The sequence below is a fragment of the Lucilia sericata genome, unplaced genomic scaffold (genome assembly GCF_015586225.1).
Source record: "Lucilia sericata isolate MDLA Ls3-8-SP2 unplaced genomic scaffold, ASM1558622v1 Contig000029F_arrow, whole genome shotgun sequence".
Lineage (NCBI taxonomy): Eukaryota > Metazoa > Arthropoda > Insecta > Diptera > Calliphoridae > Lucilia > Lucilia sericata.
The window spans coordinates 520,865-538,897 of record NW_023994067.1 but is presented as its reverse complement, the minus strand read 5'-3'; the positions used below and the strand labels follow the sequence as shown (position 1 = coordinate 538,897).

General features: G+C 28.7%; 1 protein-coding gene across 1 annotated transcript in view; it reads left to right on the top strand.

The window, feature by feature from the left end:
* Positions 1 to 18,033, top strand: part of LOC119610620 (serine-rich adhesin for platelets-like) — a 190,847-nt gene that overhangs the window by 135,828 nt on the left and 36,986 nt on the right. The window contains exon 5 of the mRNA XM_037965917.1: positions 4,531 to 4,750. Within this exon, the coding sequence (XP_037821845.1) occupies positions 4,621 to 4,750 (130 nt within the window). The 5' untranslated portion in view covers positions 4,531 to 4,620. The remainder of the gene's footprint in view (positions 1 to 4,530; positions 4,751 to 18,033) is intronic.

The following is an 18,033-nucleotide window of genomic DNA, read 5'->3' as shown; positions in this document are numbered from 1 at the left end:
TTTAACACACTTATTCATACTTTATGACACTTGATGGGTTGCTAGAAAAATGATTTTCCTTTTTATACTCCTTGAGCAATAAGTAGGTGGTGCGGCGGTGATAGTGAATTCCAATACATTATGAAGGTGTGTTAAGTTTCTTAAAAGGTTTGTTGACCTTAAGTAAGAAATAAAGATTGATAGTTGAGAATGTTAGGCTTGTCACTTGTCAATAAGTTTCATTAAGAAACAATATTTGTTTTAGTCTCTGTCTCAGAATTGAAATTAAAACCATTAAATCCAATCAACCTGTGTTACAAACATAACCTTTGGTGTAATGTACCACATTGTCGCGTCTTACCAACCTAAATTTATAACGTTTTATTTTCTCCTCTCTCTTGTTTAAATCAATTAATAATGAAATAACTAAGAATTTTCTTTTTTAATTCCGCGAAACTTAATGACTTTTTGTAATAAGTTTTCTTCTTTACTGTACTTGTAATCTCTTTTACTCTCACTCACTGTCTCCTCGAGTGTCCTGGTGCATTAATAGAATTTGCCAAAGTTTCAATAGGAAAACATAAGCATAATGATGATAAGAAGAAAAAAATTGCAACAGTGGGTCAGACGAATGTTAACAACGTTTTAAATTAAATACATAATATAATTACACCATTTCATTGGAAAGAAAAAAAAAGTATTTTCAAATATTTAAAAGTTTGACTTTTGACCTTTTTTCTAGAGATTAAACTAATGCTTTTGGAAATATAAACATAAAATATGGAATTTTGAGTTTTTTAATTTTAAATTAGAGTTACATATACTTAGAGTTACATTTGGAATAAACAAAAAGAAATTAAGAAAATTATATTTTTCTAATTTTGCTTTGTATAATTTTATTTTCATAGACTAGTCTTCAAAGACTTTAAAAATATACGCCTAACTAATTCTCATAAAAATTTCAGCTTTTCTTGGAAATGGTGTAGCATAGTAAAATAGAATTTTATTAACTATAAAGACACTGTACTTTACAATCTACATTGTGTAAGTGCATTGAAATTTATACATTTAACCATAAAATACAACCTCACAATTACACTGAAACATTCTTGTTGTTTTTATAGTTGTAACACTTGGTCTTTTTTTTTGTTCTTGACACTAACTTTTGCACAATGGGATAGAGAAAAGTTTAAAAAGCGAATTTTGTTAGTTTGATGAAATTCGTTAAAAAATACAGATGGAGGAACAGTATCTAAAAAAAGATGGCTTTCGATTAAAAATGCATTAAATAATAAACTTCTTATTTTATCTTCTTTGAAAGTAGAATAAACTTTTTTAAGCAGTTTTTAAATGTGAAACTTCTCTAATGTCTGATAGAATTATTGATGATTTGGATCCCGAAAATATCTGAGAATTTCGGTAGGAAAATTTACATTCCTACAAAAGTTGCTTATGTTGAATTTCATAACTGTATCCATATTTTTAAGCCGGTAATAAGCGGTATAGTCATTTTCTGAAGTGGTCCTTCTATGGGGGTAGGGTCAATTATGAAACGATCCTCATAAAATTTGGTGGACCGATTCTGGATTATATACATCTTGCTTATGTCAAAATTATTCGCCGTACTCGTATTTTTGTTCCAGTAAAGGGGACCTTATAGGGGGGAAAGGGGCAATTTTGGACCGATCCTCATTTTATTTGGTAGAAAGTTTTTAGCTCGTAAGGATCTTATTTGTGTCGAATTTCATCGTAATATTCGTATTTTTAACCCTTTTTTATTGAGCGTTGAAGTTATTTTCTGAAGGGAACTTTAAATGGTCGGCAGGGTCAATTATAGACCGACCCTCCTAAAATTAGTAGAGAAATTTTGGATCTTATGAAACTTAATTATGTCGAATTTCGTTGATATATTCGTATTTTTAAGCCAGTATTATGCGTTAGTCATTTTCAGAAAGGGACCTTATATGGGAGGTAGGGGGTCAATTACTTTTTGTTGGTCATATGAAACTTATTTATGTCAAATTTCGTCGCTATATTCGTTCTTTTATAACAGTTATGTCTGCTTAAACTGTATTCCGAGGGGGCACTTGCATGGGGGCTAGGTGAAAACATTGGTCTATATTGCTCATTTCCAATACCAAATAAACTGTAGCAATAGAAAATATTTGTGCAGAATTTCAGCTTCCTAGCTCTTTCCGTTCGGACTCTATCGTGCTTTCAACAGACAGACAGACGGACGGACATGGCTAGATCGTCTTAGAATTTAATAAGGACCCAGAATATATATACTTTTGGATCTATAACCAATATTTCGATGTGTTGCAAACGGAATGACATAATCAATATACCCCCCGTTTCGTTTTTGATGGTGGGTATAAAAATAAGCAGTTGTGTCACCTTAGATGACCCGATCATAGGTACTGAATCAGAAATTGATTTGTTTTCGTTTTTCCGCCACAGGATGCTTGAAATAAATCTCTAAATGTCGGCATCAAAATAATTATTATTACAATAAGACTATACTCCAACGGTTTGAAGTTTAAATTTCTTATCATAGTCAAATAAATTACTTGTTAACGAATACAGTCAACTTTTTCATCAGTTAAGGTTAACATTTATGTAACCACTAGCATATACAAAAAAGAAGGATATTTTTTAATAACTGGATAATACGTAAATAAACACTTAATATCTTAATTAAAGCTTGATAATTCTATTTTAAACATTTTCCAAACCATTGTACCCAGCAGGCTAAGAGGGAAATAAAAATTACAACGATTAATAGGTGGTACAATTATGTTCTGTTCATACTTTTTGCAACACATCAAACATACATACATACACTCCAGGACCCACTAATCTTACGTGTGTTTAAGTTGGTGTGGAGAATTTTTTAATTCGAAAAAATAGCAGGAGGTCTATAGTCAGCTTCTAATTTCTCCTCTTCAACATTATCATTTAATACATTACCACATTGTTCCTAAGACCATGTACACGGTGAAGGTGGTGGTGATGGCAACAGTAATAAGAAAACGAAAACCCACTGGCATGACCAAAGCGATAATAATAAATTCCCGTTACAAACGAGAACAAAGTGTTGACAGGATTATAAGGAAACCACTGTTGGAGTTTAAGAATGTCGAGAAAGTACCAAAGACAGCAGAGTGCAGAAAGAAATCACAAAAAAAAACTTAAAAGTGGCACACAAATGTTTTCTACATAAAAAAAAAAGAATTGAATTGAAGTAGACTGAATGAATTGTAATGAAATGAGAATGAGCAGCCTTAAAAGAACTGTTAAGAAGCAGTGACAGAAATAAGGAAAAATTAACAAAGGAAATGTATTTTGCACAATTCTATAGTTCTAAAGCAAGAACTTATTTTTTTTTTTGCAAAATGAAAAAGAAATGTACTAAAGATAAAAAACCGGGGAACAATTAACTTATTAAATGGGATTCCGTCTTAACTTTTTGTCTTTTTCTCCGCTTTCTTTCTTCTTTTTTTGTGACTTCAACTTCCGTTTTTAGCCAGAAACAATGGTAGTTGTGTGATTTAGGCTTAAATTATTATTTTCAGTTTCCTTTTATTTATGATGATTTTCTTTTTTTTTATTGTTGTAATATTCAAATCAAATAAAAGAGACTGAAGAAATAAATCGTAAAGTCGTTTTGTTAATTTGTTTAAAATTATGGTAAATTTTTTTTTTTTTTTTGGAAAAAGTATCCAAGTAGTTTGAATAATGAATTTCAATTTTATCATAAAAACAATATAAATATCAATGTAATTTTTAACCGGGATTTTGTGTAGAGCGCAGTAAAGTGTTTAGATTGTTATATTATTTTTCAGCGCTTAAAACTAATTTATTAAATATAAATATAATGGTTCTTATATGATGCTAAGAGAATATGTCCGTCTTTCTGTTTGTATGTCTGTCCATCCGTCTGTCTGTCCGTCTGTCCGTCTGTCTGTCTGTCCGTCTGTCTGTGTGTCCGTCTGTTAAGATCTGGCTGAAGTCCAAACGAGAGAAGCTAGAGTGTGAAAAAATGATCAAAAATAGGGCAGAACTATTGAACGAACAGATTCATATGTATGTATGTAGAGCATACGTAGAGGACAATGAAACTCTGCCCAGGCTTTCGTCGAAATTAAATCAAAATGTTATTCCAGATATTACATTCCTCAAAAATCTTCATAACTTCTAATGGCTTACCACCCTAAAATTCCTTTTTAAATATAATATTTTTCCAATTAAATACATACAAATTTAATTTATTCTCTTTTCAATTACTTTTATTTTGTTTTGACATCTCTCCCACTCACCATTCAACTAATTAGCTAAATTGATTTGAAATTTATTAAGCATGAAATTTACAACTAAATTTTGTTATTGCGGCAGTAAAACTAATTGAAAAAAATAGTAATTTAAAATAAATTTATTTATGTATGTGTATATGTATCTACTTTTTTTTTATTCATTCTTAATTCATTTATAACAATGTTTTTTACATGTCTAACTGTTATTACTTTTTTTCTTCTTCTAATTTCTTTGCAGTTCAACTTTTAGTTAAAACACAAAAAGAAACTAAGGAAAATATTGGAAAATACAAGCATTTTAGTCACTTGTAAAAGCAGACATTTTGAAATGGCGCCAAAATTGACGCCATTTCCGCTAACAGCAGCAGCAAGAACCAGTAGCTGGCTTAATATGAAAATAATTACAACAATAATAACTGCTATTTTATTATTAAAAACTCAACAAATTTTAGCACAAGGTAAGTTTTAAAATAAATTTTTTGAAATATACATTTATAAAACAAGTAAGAAAGTATAGTCGGGCATGGCTGACCATAGTATAGCCTACACTATGAGTACATTTTAAAAATTATTTATTTTTCATAAAGAAACCTTTATGTTCAATTTTACCTTCCGAATTGATGAACAATTTCCTAAAAGGAAATTGTTCACCTATGTTAGGGTCAAACATAGGCCGATCCTCATAAAATTTCGAGAAGGGATATATTTTTATATAGAAGTTAGTTGTTCTGAATTTCATTGCGATACTTATGGTTATAAGTCAATTTTGGACGTTTATAGGGGATTTCGTATGAGGGCTCGGGTCAAATAAGGGGCGATGATTGGCAGCATCATTTATGCTTATATAAAACTTAGTTGTGCCGATTTCTGGAGAGATAGAAGTATATTTGACGTAGTTAAGACATAAGAAGCCCAAATCGGGAGGTCTAGTTGTATGGGGGCAAGGTGAAATAATGAAATATAGGTTCTGCAGCCAAATTTCGAATCGATTTAGCGAACGCGAACGCCAGTCTGTTCGTCCTTGTAAAAGTTGTAACAAACTTTGCCACATATTCCCTTCATTATTTCACCTAGCCCCATACAATTTGATCCTTTATCTATTAGTTTTCAGAATATATGTACTATATAATCTACATATAAGGACCCAAAATTATACTATTGAAATTAATCATAAATTTATTGTATTGTGCAGCAGTATATTAATTAAAAATGTTAATTAAATTAAAAAGTAGTTTATATTGTTCGAATTATTAAATTAAATATAATAAATATATATATTTTTTTAACAAAATTATTTACAAATGCGTAAAACGTTTTATGGTGTGTTGGTTTTTACCACAAAAATAAACGTAAATTTTATAGTTAAAACCACAAAACTACATAAATTACTAAAAGAAAAAATATATTATTTTATAAAAAATTTATATATAAATAAAAAGTTTAACACTTTGTTGACAATATTCATAAACAAAATTTGTATTTGATGAAAGTTTTGTGAAAGATAATTTCCATACAAAATTTTATACAAATTTTATTATAAAATAAAAATTTGATTATGAATAAGACCTTTAGTCTATTATTAAGACCAAGGTGGGATCTCAAAATGTTGTTTATTTCGAATCAACTGAGAATTTAAGAATATATGAATAAGAAATATCAAAAAAAATTCCTGGAATATTCTCGAAAATTTTTTTTTATATCAGAAATTATTAATAGAAAATAACCAAAAAAAACGTTTAAGAAACTTTAAGAAAACATTGCAAAATCGCAAAATTAATATACATACGTATACTCTAATATTTTGTTTTTAAATATTACAAACATTTCAATTAAATTCACGAGAAGCTATTTCACCAACTCAGTAATGGGAAATACTTAGAACTATTAAATCTATAAAACAAATGAAATGTAAATTTTTAATAAAGCAAAATTTTAAATTGAAATTTATAATGAAACTGTTAATGAAGGAAAATGGTAATTTTAAATTTAATAACACATTTTTTTAAATTCACTCAAATTACATTGAAAACCCTTAAAAGTATGCAATGATTTTAATTCGACAACAAGAAAGATTCTTGGAATATTCCTGAAAAATAATTAAAACAAAAATATCTACATATATATGAAGAAATTATAAATAATTAAATGTTTCATTAATAAATTATTTCAAATAAAAATTTGAAATAAAACATATTTATATTGAAATATTATAGGTATCTATATCACTTACTTCTTCTTTTAGCCTAGGTACAAGTAAATTTCAAAACATACCTGAAAATAGAAAAATAATAAAATTGTATAAATAAATATTTAAATATAAAATATATTTTTTTAAGTTATCGTTATTTTATATAGTAGAATGTATATTTTCTATTCAGTTGCACTCTATAAAAAATTGAATTGCTGTTTTTTTTTAACTATTTTAAAATGCAATCAAATACATTTTACGGATGCTATACCTTAACTAAAAATTGCATACAAAATATAAAAATACTAAAATATAGGTAAAATAACAAAATGGGAATATATAGTATACACATATTTGGTAATAGAGATATTTTTTCAGCATGTATTATAAAATTCTTTTTTTTTAGAATATATAAAAAAACAACAAAAATTTATTAAAAATATATTCTTTAATAGTAAAATATTTATAGATTTGTATGTAACTTGGACCCTAACAATTTTAAAATATGCATTGTTTAATTGCTTTAAATTGTAATAAAATTTGGTCACCAGAAAAGCTTTAATAAATTAATTATAATTTTTTAATCGAGAATATTATCAGTTTTTGTGTCAGTTAATAGTAGAAACAATTGGCATCGTAGGGTTATATGTTTAAACTATATTGCTCATTTTCAACACCAAACAAATCTTATCAATAGAAAATAATTGTGCAAAAGTTCAGCCCTCTAGCTTCCTATAGTGATTTCAACCGACTGACGGACGGAAGGACGGACATGTCTAGATCTTCTTGGAATGTGTATTAGGGTAATAACTATTTTTGGGCGGTAAAATGCCAACACTGTTCTGATAATAAAACCCAAATTTATAGGTAAATTTAGTTAAAAACAGAAGTATATTTGACGTAGTTAAGAGTCCAAATTGGAAGGACTGGTTGTATGGGGGCTAGGTGAAATAATGGTCTGATTTTCACCATTTTCAATAGGTAACCATTTCATTCTGCCGAAAAACACGTATGGTCCACGTATTTTATCAAAATATCTTGAAAATTGTGGCCTATAGCTTGCGCACAAGGTTTACTTTGACAGCCAGCCGGATGGGCATATCTTAATCGGCTCAGAAAGTGTTTCTGAGTCGATCGGTATACTTTAAGGTGGGTGTAGGACCAATCAGCACAAACGCATAATACCCTCCCCACTTTAGTGGTACAAAAATTACTAAAAGTAATTACCCTAATGTATATGTGGGCAATTTCGTGACAAGTGACCCAACTTTTAAAATCAGATATATATATATATATATATATATATATATATATATATATATATTTATATATATATATATATATGGTGGATCTACGACCAATATTACGATGAGTTACAAATTGATTGACAAAATCAATATACCCCCATCTTTTTTGAAGGTGGCTATAAAAAAGGCTGTCGGTATATAATTTGCCATCAATATCTTTAGTATATATATAAATAAGTCTGTTAAACTTTTTCGGATCGGTTTTTCTTGACCTGAACAGAATTAGTTTCATATATAGAAGATTAAAGATAAAGAAAATATTAAATGACAGTTCACTCATTAGGGATACACAATTTAATAATCCACAAAATACAATTAGATATGAGTATGGTGGAGAGTATGTAAGATTCATAGCCGAACTTGTGACGGAAAAAACAGTCAAAAATTACGACCGATAGTTTAAAACTGTGAACAAAGGTAGGGTAAATTTTTTTAAATTTAAATTTTAATTAAATTTTAATGTCAATAACTCTTTGAAATCTAAGGAAAAAAATAAAACAGTATCCGTTAAAAAATTACACTTTCACTTTGTGTCCCCTAGCGTTTTTGGGGTACATTTTCAAAGTTATTACGCCCATCGGCATAACTACAAGAGCAGCCGTTTGAAAATACATAAGATTTCTTTCCAAAAAATTCCATTCTGTTTCACTGTTTATTGGTTACTATTTTAACTGTAATTGTACCGAATAAAACTTTAATTTATTAGCCAGTTTTATTCATTTTATCAACATTCTCATATTCGTTTTGGTTTTATAATTTATTCAGAATTTTATGAAGTGATATATTAAATTCATTAAAATTTTTTATGATGAACATGTTTTTCCAAATTAATTGAATTGTTGCGGTAAAATTACATACATATGTATGTATGTACGTTAAAAAAAAAAAGGATAAACAAATATTAGCTACAGTAAAAAGTGGTTTCTTAATTATAGTTAATTAGGGAAACTAATTTGAAAAAAACTATTAAAATTTACTAGAAATAACATATGCAGAAGCAAAATGATATTAATGTTCTCACCGAAAGTGTTGTATATTTTTAGGAGTATAAGATACCGTTTCTCAAAAATTTTGTCCTATCCGGGAGCCTCTATGGGAGCCTATCCGGAAAAAATTTGTGTCGAATTTTATCAAGATAACTTTATTTGACAATGATATATGTGCGTTTAAGTGATTTTCGGAAGTGGACCTTATATGGGAGCTATGACCAATTATGAGCCTATCCGGAAAAAATTGCGTAGAGTAACTCATATAAAGACAAAATATATTTGTGTCGAATTTTATCAAGATAGCTTTATTTGACAATGAGATATGTGTTTTTAAGTGATTTTTGGAAGTGGGCCTTATAAGGCAGCTATGGCCAATAATGGACCGATCGGTAAAAAAATTTGGTGAAATGATTTGAATGTATACAAAACATATTTGTGTCATATTTTATTTCGATAGCTTTAGAATTCAATGAAATATATGCGTTTAAGTGATTTTCGAAAGTGGACCTTATATGGGAGCAATGACCAATTATGGGCCTAAGCGGAAAAAATTTAGTAGAGTTATTCATATTTAAACAAAATATATTTATGTCGAATTTTATCACGATAGCTTTATTTGACAATGAAATATGTGTTTTTAAGTGATTTTCGGAAGTGGGCCTTATATGGGAGCTATGACCAAAAATGGACCGATCCGTAAAAAATTTGGTAGAATCATTTGTATGTGTACAAAACATTTTTGTGTCGAATTTTATCCCGATAGCTTTATAATTCCATGAAATATATGCGTTTAAGTGATTTTCGGAAGTGGACCTTATATGGGAGCTATGACCAATTGTGAACCGATTGAGATCTACGTTGTCAGTATGATTTCTGTTTAAATTATATTTGCATGTACAGAATTTTGTGTTGATACCGATATATTTGAGGAAGTTATTAACGATAAACTAATTTCCGGGAATATATACCTTTGTATGGGGGCTATGGGAAATATTGGATTGATTGTAAAGATTTGGTAGTTTCTGAGAAAACTTCAAAAGAATTATGAAAAAAACTGATTTTCTGATTTTCAATACCAAACTGCTTAGGATAATAATAAGTATTTTGGGTGAATTTGGTTGATATACTTTGCTTAGTTTTAACGTAAGCGTGTTTTACACAGACAGACAGAAAGATGGACAGATGGACCTAGCTAAATCGACTCAGAAATTCATAAGGACCCAGAATATATACACTTTGTTGGGTCTTAGAAGAATATTATATTTCTTGGTGTTACACACGGAACGACAAACTTATATATACCCTCTGTCACCACTGATAATGGTGGAGGGTATAAAAAAGTTAATTATTGCAAGAAAATTTATTATTTTTTTTTAATAATATTTCTTCCCCCAACCAAGAAATATACAACTCTGGTTAAAGAGTTTGTTAGAATTGATTGTTTGTATATATTTTTCCTCTTTTTAAACACAAGTATCGAATACAATCATTGATCTGTAAAATTATAAGTGGTCAAAATACAATGTACCAAAAAAAAATAAAACAAAAAAGCAGACAAACATAAAAAATTGAAAACAAGTAAGAAAGTATAGTCGGGCGTGGCCGACCATATGATACCCTACACCAGTTATGAATATTAAATGTGATTTATTTTTCATAATAAAGCATTTATGTATCTTCAATATTCCCTTGTTCCGATACATTTAAGCAATTTATGGATGAAAAACTAATTTTCTGAAAGAGGCTTTATATGGGGGCTAGGGGCAAATATGGACCAAGCCCGATAAAATTTTGTGAATATATTTATATTTACATAATATTTTATTGTGCTGAATTTTATCGCGATATTTGTGTTTATAAGTTAATTTGGGACATTCAAGTAATTTTCTGAAGGGGACTTTGTATGGGAGCTAGGGTCAAATGGGGCCCGATCTTTATGAAATTTGGCAGGGTCATCAAGACTTCTATAAAACTTAGTTGTGCCGTATTTTATCGATATATCTGTATATTTGACATAATTATGAGCTCAGAAGCCCTTTTCGGGGGGTTCTGTTCTGTGGGGGCTAGGTGAAATAATGGACCGATTTTAACCATTTTCAATAGGCTTCGTCCTTGGGTCAAATAAAACGTGCGTGCCAAATTTCATCCAATTATCTTGAAAATTGCGACCTGTACCTTGCGCACAAGGTTTACATGGACAGCCAGCCAGCCAGACGGACGGACGGACATAGCTTAATCGACTCAGAAAACGATTCTAAGCCGATTGGTATACTTTAAGGTGGGTCTAGGACGAATATTTTTGTATGTTACAAACATCAGCACAAATCCAATATACCCTCCCCACTAAAGTGGTGTAGGGTATAAATACAAAAAAGTATTACATGAAAACCAGAAAAATACATTCAAATAAATTGAACAGTTTATGTTTGTTGACGTTGTACTTTGGTAGTAAAAAGTGGCAATCATGCGAATTGAAAATATACAATTTTGCAAATACACTTTTTCTGTATTTACGTTATATTTAGTTTTTTTTTTTTAACAAAACAACAACAAAATAAAAACAATTAACTTGAAAGGTTCAAAATTAAAAATATATATGTATGTATGTTTGTATATAACCCATAAATGTACACAATATACATGAGAATGGTATAAAGAAAATTGCTGCCATAGTCTTTTCTATAATATTTTCTATTAAAATGTTTCAAAACAATTTGTTTATTTTATTCTAACTTCCATTTATATTTTTTTTTTATTTTTGCTGTGAAAAGCTAAAAATGTATTAACTGTTTTGTTAGTTGAGATGCCTTAAGGGTATGTACAATAAATTTATATTGAAAACAAACAAAAAAAACAATTCAATACAAAATTTCTCTTCATTTTGAAATTATAGAGTGTTTTAAAAGGCATTATTGCTTAAAGTTTATGGCATTTTATATCTATCGATTTTTAATTTATTAATAACAAATTTGGTTTATTTTTTTTTTTTTTTTTGTGTATTTTTTTCTTTGTTTATGTGCAACTGATAACTGGTTTTATGTGAATGCTTTTAAATAAATTGTTTAATAAATAACAGATATTTAAATTATAGAAAAAAAATGAAATATTTATAAATTTAGGCCACATTTATATTGAAACTTGTTTTATTTTTTGGCAACAAAATGCTGTTAAATTATTTGTAAATATAAACATAATAAATCAAAATTTATTTAATAATAAAATATGACTGAATATTAAAGAAAATATTAAAAATATGTATTTAATAACAATGTTTTTAATAAAACAAACAAACGTGTAAAACTTAAATATTCTGATCTTGGGCTTGGGGGGTAATGATTACCTCTAGTTGTTAATTACAGGGGCCATTACCAATTACATTTTTTCCTTTTTTTATACCCACCATCAAAAAAGATGGGGGTTATATAGTTTTTGCCATTCCGTTGGTAACACATCGAAGTATTCATCTAAGACCCATAAAAGTACATATATATATATTCTGGGTCCTTATTCTGGGTCTTTATTAGATTCTAAGGCGATCTAGCCATATCCGTCCGTCCGTCTGTTCAAAACATTATAGAGTCCAATTGGAAGTAGTTAGTGAGCTGAAATTTACCACAGATACTTTTAGTTTATGCAGTTTGTTTGGTATTGAAAATGGGCAATATCGGTCCACGATTTCGTCTAGCCCCCATACAAAGTCCTCTTCAGAAAATGAAGCGTTTAGCTTCTAACTGTCTAAAAGAAGTATATATAGTGTTGAAATTCGACAGAAATATACTTTATAAGAATATAAATCTCTTCGTCAAATTTTATAAGGATCGGTCCATAATTGACCCTACCCTCCATATAAGGCCCCCTTCAGAAAATGACTTTAATGCTCATTACTGACCTTAAGAAGCTATAAAAATCAACATAAAAAAGTTTTATAGGAACTAATATAATTTTCTTAAATTTTATGAGAATGGGTCCATAATTGTCGCTTACATAAGATTCACTCCAGAAAATTACTTTAACGCTCATTTATGGCTCAAAACTTCTTACAAATTGCGGTAGTTTTATAGGAACTGACATTTTTCAACTGAATTTGAACTGATCAGTTTTCTTCAGAAAATTACTTTAAACCTCATGACTAAATTAAAATGACCATTTTGAAAAAAAAAATCAAAAATTAAAAAAATTGTTTTTGGAAACAGCGAAGAAATAGCCTCCCAAAAGGACGGAATTTTACAAAAGTACGAAATACATTTACAAAAGTCTTAATTCAGGTTCCAAAAAAGGTACCAAAATCGGTTTTGTTTCACATTTGTATCCCATAAACGTACGATTTCGGAAAAGTATCTAAATTCCTAGAGGATCCGTCCCAAGTTCTCATGCTTTGCACTTTTTACAGTCCAAATTAGACTTAACTCATTTAGCTACTTAATTTAAAGCTACAATTACAAAAAACAATTAAATAATTTTCAACAAACATAGTTGACATTTTATTTATAAAATATTTGAATTTTAATTTTTATATTTTCAATGCAATTTAACTTAATTAGGTTTAGTTAAATACACAATTTTTTTTTCTGCCCACAAAGAATAAAATTTATTTAGTGGCGTGTGTACACAAGTTTTTATCTCATTTAATTAAAATTATTATAATTTTTTTTTTTTTTTTGCAAAAATTTACTAAATTGCATTTAGTTAAATAGAAACAATTGCAAAACAAAACAAAAACAACATGTTAATAATTTGCAATAACTAAAAATCCGTAATTAATTTGCAGCAATATTTTTTTGTGGATTTCTTCAACTCATTAAACTGGTCATAAATTAAATGCATGGAATAAATTAAAATAAAATTAGCAAACCTTATCATTTTCCGCAACTAAACGCCAAAAAAAAACAGACAAATAGACATTTTTATTTAAAAAACCTCACAACGTATGAAAAAAAATCTTTTACTAATTATCCTTTTTGCAAAAAAAAAAACACTGAAACTAAAAAGAAATCAGCTGGCAAAAGGGATGCACAAAACTCAATTACATACTTTACAACTCATTGGAGTAAAATCGTTAGAGTAATTAACATTTTTTATTTTTGCTGACAACTGCGAGTCTGGGTGAGTGAACCAAACCGAACCGAAACAAACCAACTTAACAACCAACGAACCAGGCAAAGCATGGTGACAATAACAACATTGACGATGATTTAGAAACTTTGTATTAAAGAGGAAAACCAAATTAAAATCATTACTTTTTTTTCTCATATTCTTTCTAGCTGCATCTATCTTATAGTTTTCATCAAATATTGAATAGTATTTGCTGCATACAGGTGTTAATAGTGACATATAAAGCATTTCATTCATTCCTTTTTTTTTAATACATTTTTCAACTAGGTGCTGGATGCAATGAATGTTGCAATGTTTGAATATGGTTGATGGTGGTTGAATGGCTGGTGTAAAATGTAAATTTATCTTAAACTGCTGTTTGAAATTGATGCTTTTAAGCTTGTCTGTCTGTCTGTCTACCAGTCAGTCAGTAGAGTATATTTTGCTAATATGTCTGCTTGATTCCATCTGTATATATCTATCTATATAATATACATATGCTATAGAGTACGATAGCTAAGAAGACTTTATCATAGAAAACTCAAGCTGGCTGTGTGGCAAATGCATAATTTATGAAGATAAATGATCACAAGTTAACACAGTAATATAATATATACACATTCTCACGTTATTTTGAATATAAACTGAGCAGAAATATACATATACTTTAGATAGATGTAATAGAAATATATTTACTACAGAAAATCTAAATCAGTCTAAAAAGATTTAAATAATAATTAAGTAACAAACGATAGTTTTCTTCAGGTGCTAGCTAGCACAAGAATCAAGTGAAAAGAAAATGTAAATTCATTTATAATGAAATTTTATTTCGGCAGGACTTTATTATACCCTTCACCAACAGCAGTGGTGATAGAGGGTATATATAAATTTGTTATTCCGTGTGTAACAACAAGAAATATTAATCTGAGACCAAAGTATATACCTATATTCTAAGTTCTTGTAAAATTCTGAGACGATTTCGCTATGTCCGTCTGTCTATCTGCCTGCCTAAAACACGTCAAAACTAAGCAAAAGAACTCAACCAAATAAGCAGTTTGTTGTTGACAATCAGCAAAAAATTTCAGACTACCTCTAAAAAAAATTTCGTTTTTTTCCTAATTCTCGAGCAGTTTTCTCAAAAACTACCAAAGATAATTCTATAAATTTTATGTTTTTCGCCCAAGGAAGAAGCTTGTTTAAAATCTCAACAATAAATCCATAACTTCCCATAGCCCCCATACAAAGGTATATATTTTCGGAAATATATTTATGTATGACCTCAACATTTTGTAAATGTGAATATAATAATTACCAAACTTGATCTATATCAGTCCATAATTGGTCATTGTATGGGATCCAAGATCCACATCCGAAAATCACTTAATATAAATAACTAAAAAATAAAGATATCGGAATCAAATTCGACATTAAAATGTTTTGTGAATATATATCTATCACTCTGGAAAAATTTTACGGATCGGTCCATAATTAGTCATAACTACCACATAAGTATCGGTTCATAATTGGTCATACCTCCCATATAAGGTCCACTTCCGAAAATCTCCTTAACGCATATACATATGTATTTCATTAATAAATAAAGAAATCGGAATAAAATTCCACATAAATAACTTTTTTGTATATAAAAATTACTCCGAAAAAGTTTTTTTTCGATAGGCCCGTAATAGGTCATGGCTCCCATATAAGATCCTTTTCCGAAAACCATGTAGATGGACATATTTCATTACTTAATAAAGATACCGAAATAAAATTCGTCATGTATATAAAGTATATATAAATAACCTTACTAAAGTTTTTCCCGACCGGTCCATTTTTGGTCATATCCCCCATATAAAATCCACTTCTGGAAATTACTCAAACACACATATAAAATTCGACATGAGTATATCTTGTATATTCTGCAAACATTTTTCTGGATCAGTCCATAATGGCTCCTAGCTCTCATATAAGGTCCAAGAAATTGGAATCGATTTTTTTTTGTCGAAAAATTTTGAATATTTGATTTGTCGCAAAACTTCTAACAAAATTGTGAAAAGTCGAAAATAAGTATCTAATGGCCGGTTTAAAAACAATATGGTCATGTTCGACCATATAATACCCTACACCAATTATGAGTATATTTAATATTTATTTTTATAATAAAGCTCCTAGCGCTCATATAAGGTCCAAGAAATTGGAATCAATTTTTTTTGTCGAAAAATTTTTAATATTTGATTTGTCGCAAAACTTCTAACAAAATTGTGAAAAGTCGAAAATAAGTATCTAATGGCCGGTTTAAAAACAATATGGTCATGTTCGACCATATAATACCCTACACCAATTATGAGTATATTTAATATTTATTTTTATAATAAAGCTCCTAGCTCTCATATAAGGTCTAAGAAATTGGAATCGATTTTTTTTGTCGAAAAATTTTGAATATTTGATTTGTCGCAAAACTTCTAACAAAATTGTAAAAAGTCGAAAATAAGTATCTAATGGCCGGTTTAAAAACAATATGGTCATGTTCGACCATATAATACCCTACACCAATTATGAGTATATTTAATATTTATTTTTATAATAAAGCATTTACATATGTTGAATTTTACTTTAATTTTGTTTACGCACCTTTACAGAAATACAATCTTCACTACTATAGTAATCTACTCCTAGTAATCTCTTTCAGTTAAGCTCTTAAGTTCTTTTAAAAAATATTCAAGTCTATGGCTATTTTTGTACTATAAATTATATGAATTAAAACCTTAAACAAAAATTGCATGTGGTTAAGATTATTTTTAGATTTGACTAAGTAAAAAATAACTAAATTTTATATTAAACCGTATAGCAGTAGTAGTTAAATATTTACACTTTTTAAATCGAACTTAAATGTTTGCGCATGCGTTACCTACTGGTCATACAAGTTTTCAACATGTTGTCACGCCAGCCACCATAAAACGAGGGAGCTTCTTCGATTACCCTACAGATGCTTCGTGTCGTGGTTTCAATTACTTTTAAACCTTAAGTAAACTAGTCCGTCTAAAGATGTAAAGGAAGTTACAGTAGATACTATTTTAGGCTTTAATAGTTGGCAGTCATTTGCCGGGTTAATATTACATGCATTGTTTTCCATAAAGTTGTCTGTAATTTTGTCTTAATTCTTTTTTGTTTGGATCCTATAATTTGTTTGTTGTAGTACTTTTAACTGATTTATGAAGGTATTTACAACTGATTTTATCAATAAACATGTCTAAGGGGATTTACTTCATCGAGGTGTAATTTGGATAGTATAATTGTTGTACAAATGTAGACGAGCAGAACTAATAGAGATATATGGGCTTCTAGTTTTAATAAAAGTTTTTTTATACTATAATATGGTTTTTATATGCATTACATTCCAGCATCACAGCCTACTCTCTGCATTATCTAGCATAGAAGCTATAAAAAAAGTCATTTCAGTTATTCTTCTTACTCGAGTTTCAAAAACAGATTTCCAACATGTTTACAGCTATTATTTAAATTTGTTAAATTTTTATTTGTTTCAACAACAATTTAAGCCATTACATTGTAAAATCTAAAAAAAAGTATGACATTGAAAACATTTTCGAAAATATCAACTTTTTTTCAAATATTTTTATTCTTTGCAGCCATTTCTATTCTACAATTATATTTACACAATTAAACTTCATTAAATTAAATTGCTGTTTTCGAAACTAAAATAAAGTAAACGTTACAAACATCATCATCATCATCATTTTCCCTTCAACCATCCAACCAAGCAGTAATACTTTTTCTTAGATTCTCTTAGACAGTCAGTCATTTCGCATAGAATTATTTTTCAAATAACTAAATATAGCAGTTCTGAAGTGAAATTGGAAAAAAAACTAAACTGTTCATAGTGTTGCAATATTTTCATTGTCATTGGAACAGAGCAGAATATTGTAGATAATTACCAAAAACTATACTAGACTTTATAGAGCCAAAGACAATGTTCATGGAATCTTGAGTAAAGAAACAACTTCTTGTTATTGTTGTGGAAAGGAACAAGTAATCGTACTTCATCAGATAGTTATGTAGAATTAAAGATACCCTGTAATATTTACTACTAAATAAATATACAATATTTTTTCAAAATTAGCAGTTTTGATAAATTTCATGTTAATGCT